At 44.0% G+C, this 17,830-nt stretch overlaps 11 protein-coding genes across 11 annotated transcripts; 5 read left to right on the top strand and 6 right to left on the bottom strand.

The window, feature by feature from the left end:
* Positions 1 to 538: 538 nt before the first annotated feature.
* APD1 (Apd1p) lies at positions 539 to 1,468 on the top strand (the record flags this gene model as incomplete). The annotated part of the gene is made up of 1 exon (XM_037290820.1): positions 539 to 1,468. One exon carries the CDS (start codon positions 539 to 541, stop codon positions 1,466 to 1,468), a length of 930 nt encoding a protein of 309 aa, XP_037146715.1.
* Positions 1,469 to 1,474: 6 nt separating this feature from the next.
* On the bottom strand, positions 1,475 to 2,290 carry MPD2 (protein disulfide isomerase MPD2; the record flags this gene model as incomplete). The annotated part of the gene is made up of 1 exon (XM_037290819.1): positions 1,475 to 2,290. One exon carries the CDS (start codon positions 2,288 to 2,290, stop codon positions 1,475 to 1,477), a length of 816 nt encoding a protein of 271 aa, XP_037146714.1.
* A 210-nt stretch (positions 2,291 to 2,500) lies between these two features.
* HG535_0H03150 (uncharacterized protein) lies at positions 2,501 to 3,175 on the top strand (the record flags this gene model as incomplete). Its single annotated transcript, XM_037290818.1, has 1 exon — positions 2,501 to 3,175. The coding sequence occupies one exon, from the start codon at positions 2,501 to 2,503 to the stop codon at positions 3,173 to 3,175; it is 675 nt and encodes a 224-aa protein (XP_037146713.1).
* Positions 3,176 to 3,325: 150 nt separating this feature from the next.
* SPP381 (U4/U6-U5 snRNP complex subunit SPP381) lies at positions 3,326 to 4,108 on the top strand (the record flags this gene model as incomplete). Its single annotated transcript, XM_037290817.1, has 1 exon — positions 3,326 to 4,108. The coding sequence occupies one exon, from the start codon at positions 3,326 to 3,328 to the stop codon at positions 4,106 to 4,108; it is 783 nt and encodes a 260-aa protein (XP_037146712.1).
* Positions 4,109 to 4,222: 114 nt separating this feature from the next.
* On the top strand, positions 4,223 to 4,951 carry RIB7 (2,5-diamino-6-(ribosylamino)-4(3H)-pyrimidinone 5'-phosphate reductase; the record flags this gene model as incomplete). Its single annotated transcript, XM_037290816.1, has 1 exon — positions 4,223 to 4,951. The coding sequence occupies one exon, from the start codon at positions 4,223 to 4,225 to the stop codon at positions 4,949 to 4,951; it is 729 nt and encodes a 242-aa protein (XP_037146711.1).
* A 128-nt stretch (positions 4,952 to 5,079) lies between these two features.
* Positions 5,080 to 5,727, bottom strand: RPB5 (DNA-directed RNA polymerase core subunit RPB5; the record flags this gene model as incomplete). The annotated part of the gene is made up of 1 exon (XM_037290815.1): positions 5,080 to 5,727. The coding sequence occupies one exon, from the start codon at positions 5,725 to 5,727 to the stop codon at positions 5,080 to 5,082; it is 648 nt and encodes a 215-aa protein (XP_037146710.1).
* A 347-nt stretch (positions 5,728 to 6,074) lies between these two features.
* DUF1 (Duf1p) lies at positions 6,075 to 9,077 on the bottom strand (the record flags this gene model as incomplete). Its single annotated transcript, XM_037290814.1, has 1 exon — positions 6,075 to 9,077. One exon carries the CDS (start codon positions 9,075 to 9,077, stop codon positions 6,075 to 6,077), a length of 3,003 nt encoding a protein of 1,000 aa, XP_037146709.1.
* A 357-nt stretch (positions 9,078 to 9,434) lies between these two features.
* MHF1 (Mhf1p) lies at positions 9,435 to 9,716 on the top strand (the record flags this gene model as incomplete). Its single annotated transcript, XM_037290813.1, has 1 exon — positions 9,435 to 9,716. The coding sequence occupies one exon, from the start codon at positions 9,435 to 9,437 to the stop codon at positions 9,714 to 9,716; it is 282 nt and encodes a 93-aa protein (XP_037146708.1).
* Positions 9,717 to 9,811: 95 nt separating this feature from the next.
* On the bottom strand, positions 9,812 to 10,636 carry MRPS9 (mitochondrial 37S ribosomal protein uS9m; the record flags this gene model as incomplete). Its single annotated transcript, XM_037290812.1, has 1 exon — positions 9,812 to 10,636. The coding sequence occupies one exon, from the start codon at positions 10,634 to 10,636 to the stop codon at positions 9,812 to 9,814; it is 825 nt and encodes a 274-aa protein (XP_037146707.1).
* A 691-nt stretch (positions 10,637 to 11,327) lies between these two features.
* Positions 11,328 to 12,383, bottom strand: HG535_0H03080 (zinc-dependent alcohol dehydrogenase; the record flags this gene model as incomplete). Its single annotated transcript, XM_037290811.1, has 1 exon — positions 11,328 to 12,383. The coding sequence occupies one exon, from the start codon at positions 12,381 to 12,383 to the stop codon at positions 11,328 to 11,330; it is 1,056 nt and encodes a 351-aa protein (XP_037146706.1).
* A 1,046-nt stretch (positions 12,384 to 13,429) lies between these two features.
* On the bottom strand, positions 13,430 to 14,623 carry HG535_0H03070 (alkene reductase; the record flags this gene model as incomplete). The annotated part of the gene is made up of 1 exon (XM_037290810.1): positions 13,430 to 14,623. One exon carries the CDS (start codon positions 14,621 to 14,623, stop codon positions 13,430 to 13,432), a length of 1,194 nt encoding a protein of 397 aa, XP_037146705.1.
* Between the last annotated feature and the right edge of the window lie 3,207 nt (positions 14,624 to 17,830).

Here is a 17,830-nt window from a genome sequence, read left to right as displayed (position 1 = left end):
TTCCAGTCATGGTTCGCTCGTCATGCTGGTGTCCCAGAGGCACCGAAAACTGAAAGAGTGCAGGTCTCATGAGAGTGTGGTGGATGCCAAGCGTTGTGAACAGCAGCTCTACCAGAACCGTGCTCCCGCTCTCGGTCTAGAAATGCTTGGTTTTCCTGTAGAGGTGCTGCCAAAAGTGATCACAAAAAAACATGATTCATTACGGGGGGCGTTTGTGTTTTGTGTTCCTCCGGGGATTGGGTCTTATATATCACTATTCACGAGACAGCCGGACATTAACGGCTACTCAGTTTTCTACTTTTTCACGGATTTTGTTTTGTTTTCAGCTCGCGCGGATGAAAATGACAAACAGGCAAGGTGCTTCGTGAACGGAGATTATCGATTGACGACTGCAACAGCGCTTCTCCTAGGCGCTTGACGGCATGCTGGTGTACATATATATGTGTGTTTGAATGTTCATGTTGAGCAAGGTGCTAGACGAGAAGCTGTTCAGAACAGGCCGTCCTGGTGGTATAAAACCGTTGTTGGGCGCGCGAAAATGGGGTTGTTACGGTTGTTCCACCGCAGAGGCGATAGCGTCAGCAAGGACGACGCCAAGAAGATCGAGGAGGTCGCAGACATCTGTGACGAGAGCGAGTGCTGCGTTGATTGCTCACAGGAGGATGCGGATCTCGAGGAGCTGGACCGGATCTTCGACAAGCTGAAAATCGACAAGAGCGAAGCACTGTTTAACACTTCGAAGGCACCAAAGATTCACTTCGTCGTTCCCACGTCGCAGAAGGACTGGGAACATGATGCATGTGCGGAAAACGACAAGTCGGTTGAATACAAGATAAGCGAGTGGTGCAAATCGAACGGTGGGAGATTCAGCGATGTCGGGCAGGGTAACTCCTTCACTACAGCCGTGTCGTCGCTGCCAAAGGACATCATGGACATCCAGGTTATGCGCGGTACGAAGAACAATGTGTTGGTGCTACCGTTTTTCATTTGGATAAACGATCTGGAAGCAACGAAAGTTGATGAAACGCTGGAGGAGCTAGTACCGATCCTGCTCAATCGCTCAGTATCAAGGGAGCAACTGCTGCGGGAGAAACCGTACTTATCGGAGGCACGGGAACAGGCGTTTGTATTCATATGTTCGCATGCAAAGAGGGACAAAAGGTGTGGCATCACAGCACCGTATTTGAAAAAAACGTTTGATAAAAGTCTACAAAATATTGGTCTCTATAGAGATATCAGTGATGCAAGGCCAAATGGTGTCAATGTCGCATTCGTCAACCACGTTGGTGGTCACAAATTTGCTGCAAATTTGCAACTTTTCCTGAAAAAAAATAATTCGCTCATTTGGCTAGCACGTATTACTCCAACAAACGTACCTTGCGTCGTTGATGGTATTATTTTACCAGAAAAGCCGAAGTTACCATGGCCAGAAAAGGTGAGATGCATTCAGAAATATCCACAATGGTAGGCAAGTTTATAATTCATCGTATACATTTATCTGCTCTTCATTGCTCTTATCAAAATGGTTTAAAATTTGTAATTTGAATTTTATCAGTTCAATTGCGACCTTGATTGCATCGTCTTCTTTTTCGCCCGCATTTTTTATAATTGATTCCAATTTCAACCTCTCTTGTCCCAATTGCTTTGGTGACAGTTTATCCAAGTTCTCCAAAACATATCTTTTGCCCAGTTGGCAAGGTTCGTCATCCTGTGAACATTCGAATTTATCATTCAGTACATTGTTCACTCTTTCCACCAAAGCATCCTTAGCTCTTACACTTTCAATGAATTTTTTCATGGGGATTGCCTCACGTTTACCATTATAATTGATGATTCTATCCTTATCTAATTGCCACATTGGATCTTCGATTCTATTACGAATTTTCGTCCATAGTTTGCGCCAAAATGGTACAGATGTTTCACTTTTTGGTAAAATTAAGGGTTTAACTCGGGGTTGGATTAAATAGATCATTGGGAATCCAGGCATATCTCTGCAAATCGTTGTACCAAAAACTTCACAATTCACTTCTAGAAATTTTACTGGTGGTACAGTTGTATCGTTTTCGTACATCTTGCTCAGCTTCAGAAAGTTTGGCTTCAATTTCTTACAATGGTGACACCATGGCGTGGTAAATTCCACCATGGTATACGATATTTTACTATTAACGGTATCGTAGTACTCATCGATTGACATTGCTAAGTCCACATGTGTTCTCTCCTTTGAGGAGGAACAAGCAGCCAATTGTATCAACAAGCATTTCCATACTAAAATCAGTTGTAAAACCAACATTTATCGCCGATCTAGTAGGTTTCTTGACAATGGTTCTGTATGTCATCTTTTTTGAGATTGTGTATTTTTGGAATTTGCAATAAAAATGAAAAAGAGCGTCTTTCAAAGGGTATATAAGTAAGCAGGGGAGAGAAGAGCAAGGTGATTAAATTTGCTTTGCAAGACAGCAAGACAGCAAGGTACCTAGCAAACACGCTTTCTTTTACTCGAATGCTCAACATTATCATATTAGTCCTCCTTGCACCATGGTTCACGTTTGTTCATGGCCATAGTGAGTTGAAAGCTGCTAAAGTAGCAAGAAAAATGGTATACTCGGAATCACTTTTACATTTCAACTCCTTGACTTCATTTGGGCTGCCTGTTTCAATGGTCGAATATTACATTTCATCTGATGGTTGCCATGACGTTGAAGGACTTTCCAATAACGGCAACCCGATATTACTACTGAGTCAGATGAGCACGTCATATAAAAATTTCGATTCCGGCCGAAATGTTACAATGACGATTGAAAAGCGTTCTTTGAACCCATTTGAAACTCCTATGTCAAGTCCAAGAGGCTATTTTGTTGGCACATTGACAAAGTTGGATCTAGACCCCGCAAACGAAAAGAAACTAGCTAAACATTTTGTCCATCGGCATCCAGATGCGAAACATTGGTTGCCACATGACGATGAGACACATGTTCATGATACTCTTTGGTTAGAATTTGATGTGAAAAACGTTTATTTTGTGGGAGGATTTGGCAGTAATAGCTATATTGGTAATATATCAGGAGATGCATATCACCAAAAACTTAGCCATTGTCATGAGGAGAAAAATGAGCCAGGATACGGTTTGATCCAATCACTCAAGATATGGGCAAAAGTGTTGTTCACGGAATACTAAATCTTTCCTCTTTCTTAGCTTTTTTTTTCTTAGAGTTTTCTTCATATTTATGTAATTAGGTTTAACCGTTTGTTTGAATGACTTGACTACTGAAATATATGCGTATGACGTATATCATTTTAGACATGTACAAGAAAGATAGATAAAATAATGGCAGTCAGACATTTTAGAAGAGTGCTTGATAACAACGAGGAGAATAGTGATTTGAAAAGTTCCAGTGATGAAGACAGCGAATCTGATGTCCCTCAACAGCCTACTGCAGGTGTTGTTGCTGATACAAAAGGTATAGATCAACAGCGCAGTGAAGACATACACGGCAAAGAGGAAGATAGTGGCACTGAAAGTAGCGATAGCACTAGTAGTACTAGTAGCGATAGTAGTCATGAGGACCAGATTATAGCCTTGCATAAGCCTGTGTTCATAAAGAAATCAAGAATTGCGAAAAGACCAAATGAAGATGAGGTTCAACAAAGTTTAGAGGAAAGAGAGATGAAGAAACGAGCAAGTAGGATGCAAAAAGTGAAGCATGAAAATGACATTCTCACGCTACAAGAGGAATCTAAACGCCAGATGAATATGAACTACAGTACAGATAAAGATTTACTGATACGAGCGATGTTACTGGATGACAGCGATGTTATAGATCCTACTCGTGAGGAGATGAAATGGCTCGAGCGCCAAGAAGCACGAAGGAAGCGTCGTAGAGATAGACTTTTGGCCAAACAACTAGAGCTCGAAGAGTACGAGGCTAACAAGCTAAAGTTCAGCAAGATGGGCGATGCGGGAGTTTCTGAAAGGGCGCCCAAGCCAACGATAAAGGCCGTGTCTCAATCGGCAAATCAATACAAACCCAATCGCGTACAAGACATAACATTCGCAAAATTGAATGATCGAGAAGGTGGAAACGAAGATACGGAGTATTCTGTTTTATAGCTTCTTTTTGTGTTTTTCGTATTTAACGTGATAAATTATAAAACTTTTGAGAAGTAGAAGATTAAAAATTGAACTATTCAAACTAAAGATAAAAAGTAAATTGGGGAAACAAAAATGTCTTTGGGGTCATTGAGACCTGATGTCAGTGACTTTCTCTCGCCTTATCTGCCACCAAACAATGATGAAAACTTATCAAGGCCCTCGGTAACCCTTACTTATGCTCAATCTCTTGACTCCAGAATATCAAAGGGTCATGGTATTAGAACAACAATCTCACACCCCGAGACAAAAACTATGACACATTATCTACGATATCACCATGATGGGATACTGATTGGAAGTGGAACTGCTCTAGCGGACAATCCGGGCCTCAATTGTAAATACGGTGGCCCTGATGCCAGGGAACATTCTCCGAGGCCAATAATCCTCGATGCTAAACAAAAATGGAAATTTAGCGGCTCCAAGATGCAAGAGCTCTTCCTGAGCGGCGAAGGTAAAAGCCCTATAATTGTTGTTGACAAAGAGCCCGCTGATAAAGAAACTGGTGCCGAGTACTTAGCTTGTAGCTGCACCGATTTAGGGTCATTTGATTGGGATAAAATGATGCATATTTTACGCACCAGATATAGAATCAAGTCCGTGATGGTAGAGGGTGGAGCAAATGTTATAAACCAACTTATATTGAGGCCCGATTTGGTCGACAATCTTGTCATTACAATTGGACCCACCTTTTTAGGAAGAAACGGGGTCGAAGTGAGCCCCACAACTGGAATGTCCCTTTGTGATGTAAACTGGTGGAGAGGTACCAACGATGCAGTTCTAGCAGCCCATCTATCTAAATAATATTCTAGCGTACAATCAGGATGACAGTAAAGTGCTCTTTTATTAAATTAGTGTACAGGTTTAAATAGAGAAAAAGAAACTACCATGAGAATTCTATCGTTAAAAAATCTAAAACGCTGAGAATTGAATCACATGCAAATTCTGTAACTGGCATAACGACCCGCTGTTTCACTATTTCTAATAATCTTGACCACTTCCCCCCTCTTGAGTCCTAAATACAATGCTACTGGATCTGCCCTTTGGATTCTAGGCAATTGCGATTCTTTAAGTCTATATCTTTTTAATAACTCTTGCTTCTCTTCTTCATTCAACTTAATGTGCTTTGGAACCAGTTCATGATGTGTGATGTTAACAACCAATGCGGCTTCATGAAATGTTTCAATAGTAGCTGGAGGTATAGATGGAACTAATTTCATCGCACTGGGTGTAATGTTATTTTGATAAACGAAAATACCGGTTTGGAAATTCTTCTCTTGGATATGTATGACAAAGGTTTTCATTGTCTTGACACCAACTGTTGGTTCATCACAAAATTCAACCCAAAGAGATCCCAAAGTTGGAAATTTAGTGATTGCGTCTTCAGTAGGATTTGATTGAAATGACATCATTCTTCTTTGCGGTCTCCCCATAGAGTCACAGTACTTAGCTTTGAAGTCTTCCAAAGGCAGCTCAATTTCCTCTTGTGCGATAAAATAGCCTCTATCCTTGACCATTTCCTTGACTGTCTTAAAGGTTCTCCATAACCTGGATATATTTCTCTCGTTTTCTTGATCCATTAGTTTTGATTATATTACAGTTCTGACACAGTGACAAAAGGAAGATGAGTGTATAATTTGATAAAGTATTATCCTCTATGCAATTGACCTAACCGATGGACTAAATAGTTTCCAGAATAATTTATCAATCCGGCTCTTCAAAATCTGTTTTTTTTTTTCATTTTGAAATTTCATCAACTAAAAATTTTTGTTCAACTCATCGCCTCTAGCGAAAAACACAGAAACAAAAATAACAATCTACGAAGCAATAAGCTTACAGAATAGTCGCTAATCGAAGCCGATAGATAATGAGTCGGAGGACCAAGTCGCTTCATAAAACGTCATTATATTTCTTACAAATTATTTCTTTATTTATTGTTATGTGACTCGGTCAAAGGGGATAAGCCAACCAGATCTGTACACTTTCTTCTGTACTCAAATACTATGTCACCTCGCGATTTCCAATACAAGGTCCTGACGGTACTTAAAGTCATGTCATTGTCAAGGACCTGGTTTTTACACAAAATCTCCAGCCATTCAGATGGTTCAATTTTTGCTTTCATCTCAGGCGTCTTCGATTCAAACCTATCTGCAATGTAGGTTTTAATCTTTTTCACCTTTATCATGCCTGGAGCGACTAGCTTCATATTCGAATCCGATATCTTCGGTAGATCTGAGGAACTTAACACAAGATCGCTGGATTTGGATCTGCCAAATCTTAGTCTGTGATGCTGATGTCCATGTTGTTGAACTTGTGTAGTAGGCGATACTGGCTGCTCAGTTGGCTGCCAAGGTGTGATTACAAAATTTAACTTTGATTGTTGTTTCGTTATCATCGTATCGCATAGTAAGGCTTTAGCCGACCAAAATGGTAGATTACGCTCCAACCCCTCAAAAATTTGTCGCTTACTCATCCCATTACCACATTCATGATCAATCTGCTCGTAATTGAAAAGCTTTTCTTCCTCGTTACTTTGACTGTCCTCTTCATCATCATCACCTTCGTTAAGGATACAGCCACTATCATTCTCGGAAGTGCGTGATGCAGGCAAGTAGGTTGAAAATAAAGCCGTAGGCCCGCATGAATTTTTCTTCCAGTTGTGTACTACAAGCAAAACACCATTTCTGATTCGTAGTATAGGGGAAGCAGTGTCTCGTACTATTCTTGTCTCTGGAGTTTTTCTTGCAAGTAATTTCAATGACGAGTGATTCGAGACAAATTGTTGAACATAACCTTCATGTAATTGATCAATGTAATCAGACATGCTCTGAGATGGTGGTTTGGGTACATCATGATTTTTTGCCACGGCCAACTCTGAAGATGTTTGTGAAACTTCTATATTTTTTAGTTTTGTAGCGATTGCGTCTACAGCCTGCTGAGAGTTCGAATTTTCATTACTGAAAGATTGGTTCCATACAATGGGTTCGTGCGTATTTTCATCCTCAGTGAATGAATCCTCAACGTCAGATACAAGCGCATCTCCAGTCGATGATGTTCCATTGTTTGGCCGATTAGTAGAATATGTTTTCAACATCCTTAGTTTTCGGCCGATCAATGATCCAGAACTTAGTGCGCGACCATCAGAAGATTTTGGAGCAGAAGCGTTCAAAGCATCACTAGATTCCGCAAACACTTCGGTAGATGAAGTTAAATTGGCCGATGGTGGCAATAGAGGATGTTCTTCCACAGGTAAGTCTGAATTTTCGGCAGGGAGAACAGGTGTACTTGGTGCTGATACGATAGGGGAACCACTCTCTGAGGCTGGTGCTGTTGATGTGAAACGGTAGAATGCAGATCTCTTTCTTTTGTCCTTGCCCTTTGAGGTAGACTCCTGCTCAGGAATAACTGTAGGTGTAGCAGATCCATCTTTGTGATGCAATAAGCTTTCCTTTCTTTTCGAAGAAAGATTTTTTCTAAAAGATTTATCTTTTTCAATTTCGTAGTTCAAAAATTCGTTGAACAGTGAATTCACGACTATTTTCCCAAGATTGTATCTTTCGTCTGCGCTTAATTGAATTCCATTAACAACTTTATAACTTTCTAAGGCGGATCCATAGACTTCAGTGTTAAAAAGGCGTGGATTGAGCTTTACAAATAACATTCCAACTTTTACGGAAACGCTGCACCAGTGTGATAGAATTTCCCGAGACGTGTATTTTGAGACAACTTCGTCGAAATTACCCTCTGAGGGTTCAAAAGTGTTTACAAGAGCGCATGTTACTATATCCCATCTTTGAATTTCGCCTCTTGAATTTTCGGTTATAACGTGTCTTCTATTTGTTAAAAGAGAACTTTTAGTTAAAGCAAATCCGCCCTCTGATACTTTTAAAGAGTTCGTCCGTAGTTTCAGACGATATAAATTCGAGTCGGTAGATTTAGAAAACATTAAAATATCATTCGGTAAAACCATTATATCAAGAATACCACCAGCTTTTTTACCTTTCTTGCAATGATCATTTTTGGAGTTTCCGTTAGTTCCATAAACGTTGTCTACTTTTAGGGTTTCCTCGTCTGATAGATCGGCTCTACAAATTCCCCCTTTAGAATCACCTATGTATAGATGATCTATGGTGGAACCTTTTATAGCCCATATTGAACAGTCCCACTTGAAAGCTCTAACTTTTGGAAAACTTTCTCCTTTATGCGTAAGATCCCATACGCAGATATATCCATCAGACGACGCAGTAATCAAGCGCGTGCAATTGTCTATTAATCGTATTATTTTGATATTTGTGTCGTGTGCTCCATCAATGCGCAAGATTTCTGTCCTGTGTAAGCTGGAATAAAAAATGATATTACCATTACAATCTCCAGCTACTAAATCAAACAAACCACTAAAGTCACTGTCAACAGATGCAAGTGCGTATATTGACCCCGTGTCGTCTGCTTGAGAATTATCGTATTCGTGAACCAGAGTAGCGCTGTCATTCTCTAAACTCCATATTTTAACTTTTTTATCCAGCCCTCCAGTAGCAAACAGAAATCCACCGTTACTTGCAGGTATCTCAGCGATATTTTTGATATAATCGTCGTGATCACCTATTATCTTCATATCCCAAGTGTCCAATTCATCTTCATGTAGAGTAAGCAATATTATTGAGAAATCGTAACTCACTGTTATGAACTTGTTTTCATCAACTTGTATAATATCACTAACCCAATCACTATGAACCTGCATCCTCCTACTTCCAACAGAATTCCCATCAAAGTCGCATTTGTGCTTTATAACTGAACCATCCCTTCCGCAAGTTAAAAAAAACCCCGTTTGACCTGAAGGATACAATATCTTTGAAATTGGCAAAATATGCGAATCACGAGCAATACGAACCTGGGGTGCTAATAGACCGTAACTGATTGTCAGCTCATCCATTTTGACAATTTATATTACCTCAGTGAACCATTTAATAGGCTACCTCTATATAACGAAAACGATAAATTATTCACAAAGTTCTTTTCTTGTCTGTTGATAGGTACAGTATTAGTAATGTCACACCAGTCACCACCGGGATTTGCCCAATTTTGATCAATGCTACGTATCTTTTACGTTAAGTTTTCTCCAGATATAATGTATATAAGTTAGTACAACACAGTGTGTTGAAAAAAGCATACTTTCCGTTAACGCTGCAGGGGCTCGCGGGAAAAAGCTCGAAGAAACAAGACATCAAAGAAACAGCTGAGTAAGAAAGTCTAAGCTAGTAGTTTCGTCCCCGTAGTCTCATCAATAGGTATGAATGATGAAGATGCAAAATTGACCAGTAATTTGAAGGGAAAGCTCTGGTATTGTGTAGAACGTCAAGTCGACGAAGAGACACCCTTTGACACTCGCCATACACCACAGTTTATTAATGCCCTTGTCGAACTGACTTATGTTCAGTTGAGTGAAATGGGTAAGGACCTCGAGGCATTTGCAAGACATGCGGGAAGAGACACGATCACCAGCGATGACATGATGCTATTGCTGAGAAAGACGCCAACTCTTCAAGATATTATAAGACCAAAAGCAAATTAGAAGATGGTTGAAATAAATGAGGAGCGTGGATTTTGATCCATGATCGGCTGAAGCAACTTTGTATTTACAAGCAAGTACATATGGTATACATTTTTCTATCTCTTTACCCAGGTTGGCATTTTTCTTGCCTTCTTTCTACCAGGCTTCTTTCTTTCGACATGTCTGTAGTCTCGTGTCAACACTGTAGCTTTGTGCAATCTTGGCTTCAATAGGGGATTGAAGATAACCAATGCTTTGGCTACTGCATTCATAATAGCCTCTGCCTGACCTGTTGGACCACCACCTGAAGTCGCTGCGAATATATTATACTTCGTGACAGAATTGACAACATCCAAGGGGTACATTATCGATCTTCTATCCTTCAATTTAACAAAATAATCGTTGAGTTGGCGTCCATTGACCAGTATTTCACCCTGGCCTCTGGTCAAGAAAACTTTAGCCACAGATGACTTCCTCCTTCCTATCGCAACGCTTCTGCCATATTCATCTAGCGTTTTTACTTGAGTCTGAACAGCTTGGATTTTTGTCTTTTTGTAGTATGGTGAGAGTTCTGATTTGATCTCGTCATTAGTCAATTGTGGGTCCACAGAATGCAGCTTATTTAATAGCGAAATGAGCTGACGATACTGGATCGGTTTCAAACGTGTACCACCACCTATCAAGGCATAGTCGTCCATTGATATCCATGAGGGTCTATCTGCTTGCACTTGTGATAACGGAACTACTGGCAGCTTAACATACCTGCGCAATAAAGATTCCAGTCTGTCAATGCGATATTCGTGATGCGGATTAGCACTATAAAAGGTAGAGAGCTTTGGAATCGTTCTCACTGGGAATTTCGACACGGCCTCCTGCCTTGTGAAAGAGCTCGCAGAGAAATTTCTGATGGAAACTCCAAATATCCGTCTGCAAAACATCATTTGGCCACCAATAGTATCTCTAACCGTATCGCCGTTCAGCTCTTCCTGCCCAAAAAGAGGTCTTGACGGGGTCAGTTTTTCATATTCGATAGGATATAATTTTTTTTCTTAATTTTCAGTTTCGCCCGAATAACAGCGAAAGTGACACTTCACGTGCTGACGCGGCATGAACGACGCAAATTAAATACTAGTTTCGAATGAACAACTAGGCCGCCAAGAGGTCTGCGAGAGAGCAATTCGGTTGTAGTCAATCGAGATTACGCAACAGATATCTGTGGTTTTTTGGAAACTCACGTAACAGCTGCTTCGGAATTGATCGTCATGATGCAACGAGGGACACTCGAAAAGACATAACGCCACGCCAACCAGCGCCATGCAACACAACACAACACAACACAACACAAACATGCAACATATCGTTTACGCGGTTGCAGCTAGATAAGCAGCCAAGTTGCAAGTGGTACGTTCGAGGTCAGCTGAGTTTGCTGATTCTCGTAACCTCTAGGTTGCAAAATTTTTTTCTTGTGCCGTACGTATGCGTCCAGCACGAAGAACAGAATACCCTGCGGGTTGAAAAGTGGTATGATACATATACAAGAGAAGAAGACATGATGTTAATTTCTATTTCATTAAGAGATATATAAAAAAGTTTATTTCAGGGACATTAAATGATGGAATGAATCGAGAAAAATCATTTGGTGGTGTCAACAACGTATCTACCAACGATTTGACCCTTCTCCATCTTCTCATAGATTTCTGGCAATGTGGATAGACCAACGACCTTGATTGGCGATTTGATCAAACCTCTGGTGAAGAAGTCCAAAGCCTCTCTGGTGTCAGCTCTGTTTCCGACGTACGAACCGACGATGTGAATGGACTTCACGACTTGGTTGAAGACTTCGGATTTGCAGACGGCACCGGCAGGTAGACCGACCAAGACAACAGTACCATTGGCTCTACAGTACTTGGTGGAAGCAGTGATGGCACCTTCAGAGACGGAAACGTTGATGACACCGTGGGCACCACCGTGAGTGGCGGCAAGGACGTCGGCAATGACATCCTTGGATTTCGTGAAATCGATGAAGACCTCACCTCCCAAGCTTAGGAAGAAGTCTTTCTTCTCGTCACCACCATCGATACCCAAGACTCTGTAACCCATGGCCTTGGCGTATTGGGTGGCTAGAGAACCTAGACCACCGGCTGCACCGGAGATGGCGACCCAGTCACCGGCCTTCAACTCAGCTGACTTCAAGGCCTTGTACACGGTGATACCGGCACATAGAACTGGAGCGACTTCGGCTAGATCGGTTCCCTTTGGAATTCTGGCAGCGTGCACGGCATCCGCGGTACAGTACTCCTGGAAAGAACCGTCGTGCGTGTAACCGGACAAGTCCGCTTCCGGACAGTTGGACTCGTTGGACAACTCACATTCCTCACAGGACATACAAGAGCCGTTCAACCACTTGACACCGGCCAAGTCACCAACCTTCCAGCCCTTGACGTTGGCGCCCAACTTGACGACAACACCGGCACCCTCGTGACCTCCGACCAGAGGCAATTTGGTAGCCAATGGCCAGTCACCCTTCCAGGCGTGCAAATCCGTGTGGCACACACCCGAGTATTTGATGTTGATCAAAATCTCATTTCCCTTAGGCTCGGGGACCGGGATATCTTTGTATTCCAATGGACCGTTGTTTTTGTAGAAAATAACACCCTTTTGGGTCTTTGGGATAACTGGAGCTGACATTGTAGATTTGAAGAGTTTTGATTAGATTGATAGAGTAAAACGTACAACTGTAGAAGTCTCGGATACGCTTGTGATCTTGCTGTAGTGGAGCAGACAGAGAAAAATCACCTGCAACTCAGGAACCTTATGGGTTAGTGTTGCAAACTTGAAGGTTATTTATACGTTTGAGGAAGCCGTTGCGACACCTCGTATCGCCACCCACCCCAACCCCTATCCCGGCACGCGACCTTCTCGCCATACTATGGCACCTTGAATGAGCTACATTGTGGTGACACACATGGAGAACAACAACTGCAAAACATGCGACGCAACATTGCAGATGTCGCGCTATGCAATACGGTGAGGGCGAATGTAAGTAACTCTGTCCATCCGACCGTGCTGCTGGTGCAAATGGGGAACCTGTTAGATCCCAACCTCAGGCCGATGATGCACGCTACACGCTACACGCTACACGCTACACGCAGCACGCAGCACGCAGCACGCCAGCACGCCAGCACGCCAGGTGGAAAACTTGTGACTTTAGCAGCTTGTGCTACTAGCAAAGCCCGCTTCCCCCCTTTTGCCTGCCGTCTCCGTCCCACTTTTGAGTATCAGACCATTCGACCGTCGATGGCTCTGAGCTGATGCCGCGCGGGCTCGTATGAAGTGGGGTGAACGGAAGTGGAGGGCAGCTGGACGTGGGGCGGCGCTGCCCAAAACGGCATTCTCCGCCGGCGCAGGCGCGTAACAAAACGGATCATCCAGTTTTTGTCCGCAACGCGTTTCTTTTTCGTGATCGGGCACCGCGTTACGGCAGCTTCTGGTTCTTGTGGCTGCCATTATTCTTGCTTCCTGTTTTTTGGTGTCGCCTGGCTTCCGGGAATGCCATGTGTGGTGGGAATATCGTGTGCTACGGGCTGAGCACGGTGGAAGCCTGCTGGGGTTCTGGAACTGCCGGCGCAAGAAGCGTCCAGAAGCTTCAAGGAGCATCAGGGGGATCGCGTTATAGTACTTAACGATATAGTCTATCTAGGTGTCATAGGTTTGCGGCCTCAGAGCGGCGCATCTCACCAGCCTAGCTTGACGGCTTCGCCGTAGGTGGGATAGTCGATGTAGCCCTTGTCCGTCATGGCGTAGAAGGTGTCTCTGTCGTAGCTGTTGAGCGGTAGACCTTTTTCGGCGCGCTCCACGATGTCTGGGTTCGCGATGAAATATCTGCCGTACGCGATCAGAGTCCTGTCGTTGTCGACCATGTCCGCGACGACATCAGGATGTAGAGCCAGGTTACCCGCTCTGATGATCAGCCCTTTCCAGACCGAGTAAGCAAAGTCGTTACTGCCGCCCTCGTACTCGCCTTGGCCCTCGGTGAAGAACGGGTTGGTGACGCGGGGCTCGACGAGGTGCACGTACGACAAACGGCTGCCTTGGGTGGCCCTTCTCTCCAGTTCGCCCAACACGTAGGCGTACTGAGCAACGATCAGCGGTTCTGCGCCGCCAGACATGGTGCCGAATGTGCCGTATGGTGAAAATCTGATGCCGACCTTGTCGGCGCCAATGGCTTCGACAACCGCGTCGACGACTTCTAGGGTGAAGCGAGCTCTGTTTTCAATGGACCCGCCGTATCCGTCCGTTCTCTTGTTGGAGATTGGGTCCAAAAACTGGTTCAAAAGATAGCCATTCGCGGCGTGGATCTCGACCCCATCGGCGCCTGCCTCGATGCTGTTCTTCGCGGCGTGAACGTAATCTGCGATGTACTGTTTGATCTCATCCTTCGTGATACCATGCTGGGGGTTGTTCGCCTTGTTCGCCTTTTCCTCTTGCTCCGCGTCCATGTACACGGCGTCGGAAGCGGAGTCGTAGCGCAATCCGTCTCTTGCCAGCGTATCTGGATACGCCTGTCTGCCGAGGACCCACAATTGGACCCAGATGAACGATTTGTTGTCGTGGACCTTTCTGAATATCTTTTCCCATTGTTCGCACTGTTCCTTGGACCAAATGCCCGGCGGATTGTCGTAGCCACCGCTTTGCGCGGACGGGAAGGTGCCCTCGGTGATGAGCATGGTTCCGGCCCTTTTGGAGCGCTGATCATAGTACTCTGCGGCCCAGTCCTTGTTTGGGACATTGCCCGGGTGCGTGGCCCTCATTCTCGTCAAAGGAGGCATCACAACACGATGCAACAACTCATTGTTGCCAACCTTGATTGGCTTGAACAGATTGGTGTCGCCCAAGGGGATTGGCGAAAAGTCTTTGACAAATGGCATGTCTCTTGTCTATACTGGTGATAATGTTTCAGATTAACCTCTAAGGGAAGCGAGTCTTACTTATGTGAGATGTATCTTTTAGAGACTATAATAAAAACACAAGGATCGCTTATCCCGTAAAGGCCTGATATTTATATCTGAATGGAACACTACATACATGCTGATCCATCCCTGCCATCGCCTGAAGATGCACAAACAAAGAGCCCTGTGAAGCAATACAACTTGGCCGTTTAATTACTCAGCAAATATTAATCAGCAAACATTATCGTTGATATGTCATTGCACCTGTGGCACTAATTTATATCACTAGAGATAACTTCAACACCTTGACGACAATCACATGTGCATGATGTTTGCGGACTCACTCCGATGCGTCTGTGCAGGAAACTTTAGCAAGATTACTTAAAAAGAAAGAATTTCATTCTCGATAGTGAAAACGCGTACATGTCATTTGAAACGGCAAATCCTTGTTAATGCCTTCGGCAAAACATGCCCAACTGTGATTAGATCGACAGTTGTATCGACATGGAGGCTGTCTGCAGCCCCATACTACCTTCTCAATCCACAAGAGATGTACTTTGTTGACAGGCTCTTGTGACTCGTCAGGTACTGAAAATGGCGCGTTACCGACTCGTTAGAGGGCAATGCGCCAGAGCTTAACGTGATTCACAAAGTAATATTACTAATAATTTTGGAGGACGTCAGCGCATGCAGGACCCGATTTTTGCCAAAATGGTCAAGTGTTTCGCACAGAGTGTTGCATTTCTGTCTGAACTTTGACGAGATCAAGGCATCAGTGACATAGCAGCGTATTGCATGCTGCCGAGGCACAAAATACTATTACCAAATTTAGTGGAACTAACTTCTCCTTGTGTAGCAGACCGGCAGGTTTGAAAACTCTGAGGCAGAACCAACCAACTAGGGTTAGAGAGTCGATGGGCTGTTCTGGAATTAGATTAAAAGCAACATGATGACTAATTGAATATCTCCCTGCCTGGCAAACATCTCAGCTAAGGAAGCATATTGTGTTTCCTCCACGCCAATTGCATTTTCTGAACAGCTTTGCACTTTTTTATTATGCATGCTATCACTTTCTCTTCGAAGCTACTCAATTATAATATTTCTATGTTTGAAGTATTGTACTTGCCCCCCACACTACATTGACAAGAACTTTCATAATACCGTCCCCTTGTACGTCTCATTAGAACTTAGGTATTGTCTTTCCCGCCGCCGTTCACACGTTTGAGTAAAAGCACTGTAATCTAACCAACATCCATCTCTAACGGTCTTCCAAGTGATATTGAAAGTAGTCTCCTGAAGCATTAATCACTTCACAAGCCTCTGTACCTTGACTCTGCGTCATCTTGGAAAAGCTACTTTATATTTCTTCGATGACTCTCTACTGAGAAGCTGGCCAACACCAAGTCATCATGATTTAGCTAATGCTTCACGGGATACAAGTTTTGGTTCAAAAGATGTAATTTTGTATAAGATAATAATGAATGTTTCGAGTTATGGGTGCTTGAGGTGCAGAAATCCTGCATGGCTATGTGAGAAACATATCCAGCGATAGTTGTCCTCTGATTCCGAATTTGCAGCCCTCTGTAATGTGGTTGGACTAATTGCGACTGAAGGGTATACCTAGGAAGCAAAGGTATTCACATACTCACGACCCAAAGTCATACTACCCGGCTCTGAAGTGTTCCTCGAGCACATGTCATGATTCAGGATTATGCTCGAAACAGCCACAACTCATCCAAAACGTAGGAATTGTTGAATATGATTTCGTGAAATCCTCTTAAAACCGTGGCAATGTTTTGACTCCCTCTGTCAATGCTTTTGACCCCTCCTATTTTGCTTTTAGAGGTCATGTCTGGGATCAAAGCAACCCAACTCAATTGCTTTATATATTGAGCCGGCTTGTGTTGGGAATGTGGCTTCTTTTACCTCTCGGGCTCTCGATTTTCGGAGTTCGCATTTTGTGCGTATTTTTCAACTTCCACGTCTGGAGGAGCTATTAGACTCGCTCTGCCCCTGTGCTGCATGTTCGAGCCTCCAAATCCGGGCGAGGCTTCTGACCACTTTTTGATCCACGTTTCTCCTCCAGTGAAACCAAAGACGACAGCTCAAACGGAACTGCCATTCTGAATGGTCGATGCTTGTTGCCTCGAAGCTACCGGGTGGCCAACTGAGTCCACCTACCAGTTCGCGAGTTTCTGAGGATATCTATACGCGCTTTCTAAAACAGGGGTTTCGCCAAGAGCCGCAGATCCGTGCACGCCATTTCCCCTTGCCCAAAAGTCCAACCCCGATGCTTGATAACGTAGCATCAAGAGGCATCAATAAGTTGTAGTTCTGGTCATGCTTCCAAATCAGCAAACAAACAGGCCATCAAACCATGTCTGCTATCGCAACCAACCCCAACGGTTGCAGTGCCATAGCAGCAGTGGCTCAGTAGCTCGCCGCGTCCTAGGAATCCCTGCAAGGACGTTCTTATCGTCAGAATCTCCATTGCAGAGGATAGACAATCCGTGTAATATCCTGCAAATGAAGTTTAGCCGAGATCATTGCTGACGGAGAGCCTCGAAGGCTAATGCAGCACCCGTACAGAGTGATCTGCGCACTCTGGCAGTTCGAACGCCACGCTGGACCTTCTGCATCTGCAAGCATCTGATCAGCGTCGGCAACCGAGGATCCTACACACGTTGCGAAGGCGGCTATGAAACCCCCAAAGCCAGGAGATGGCGAACGACGCGCCGCCTTCCACTCTTGCCTAAGCGCCACACAGACGGTCCATGTGTGTCTCGTACAGACGATTCACGGAACCAACGTACTTCTAATACCGGCTGCGTGCCCTCCTTGCCACATTTCCCTCTCAAGAGCGACGCATCTGCCATCCGTTGTCGAGTATGCCAAGCTCTCGCTCGTTCCCGGAAACCGCCGTCTCATCTATTGTGGCAGAGCGAAGAGTGGCTGCCCATAGCCTGGCAACCATGATCCGCTCAGCGCCTGAAATGTCTCTTCCTACGAAACGACGCCGCTTAGTCTGATGTGCTGTTGCACGGCAGCAGGTCGCGTCGGACGTCTCCCTCGGGCTGTCATTGTCCACGGCAATATCGCACCTTAGACGCTCAAAGCGTGTCGGGCACCACGCAAAAGGAAGCAAATGTGCATACAAAAGTCTGGAACTATTTCTGGCCAAAGCAA

The sequence above is a fragment of the Zygotorulaspora mrakii genome, chromosome 8, assembly GCF_013402915.1.
Source record: "Zygotorulaspora mrakii chromosome 8, complete sequence".
Classification (NCBI taxonomy): domain Eukaryota; kingdom Fungi; phylum Ascomycota; class Saccharomycetes; order Saccharomycetales; family Saccharomycetaceae; genus Zygotorulaspora; species Zygotorulaspora mrakii.
This window is presented reverse-complemented; position numbering and strand designations above follow the sequence as displayed.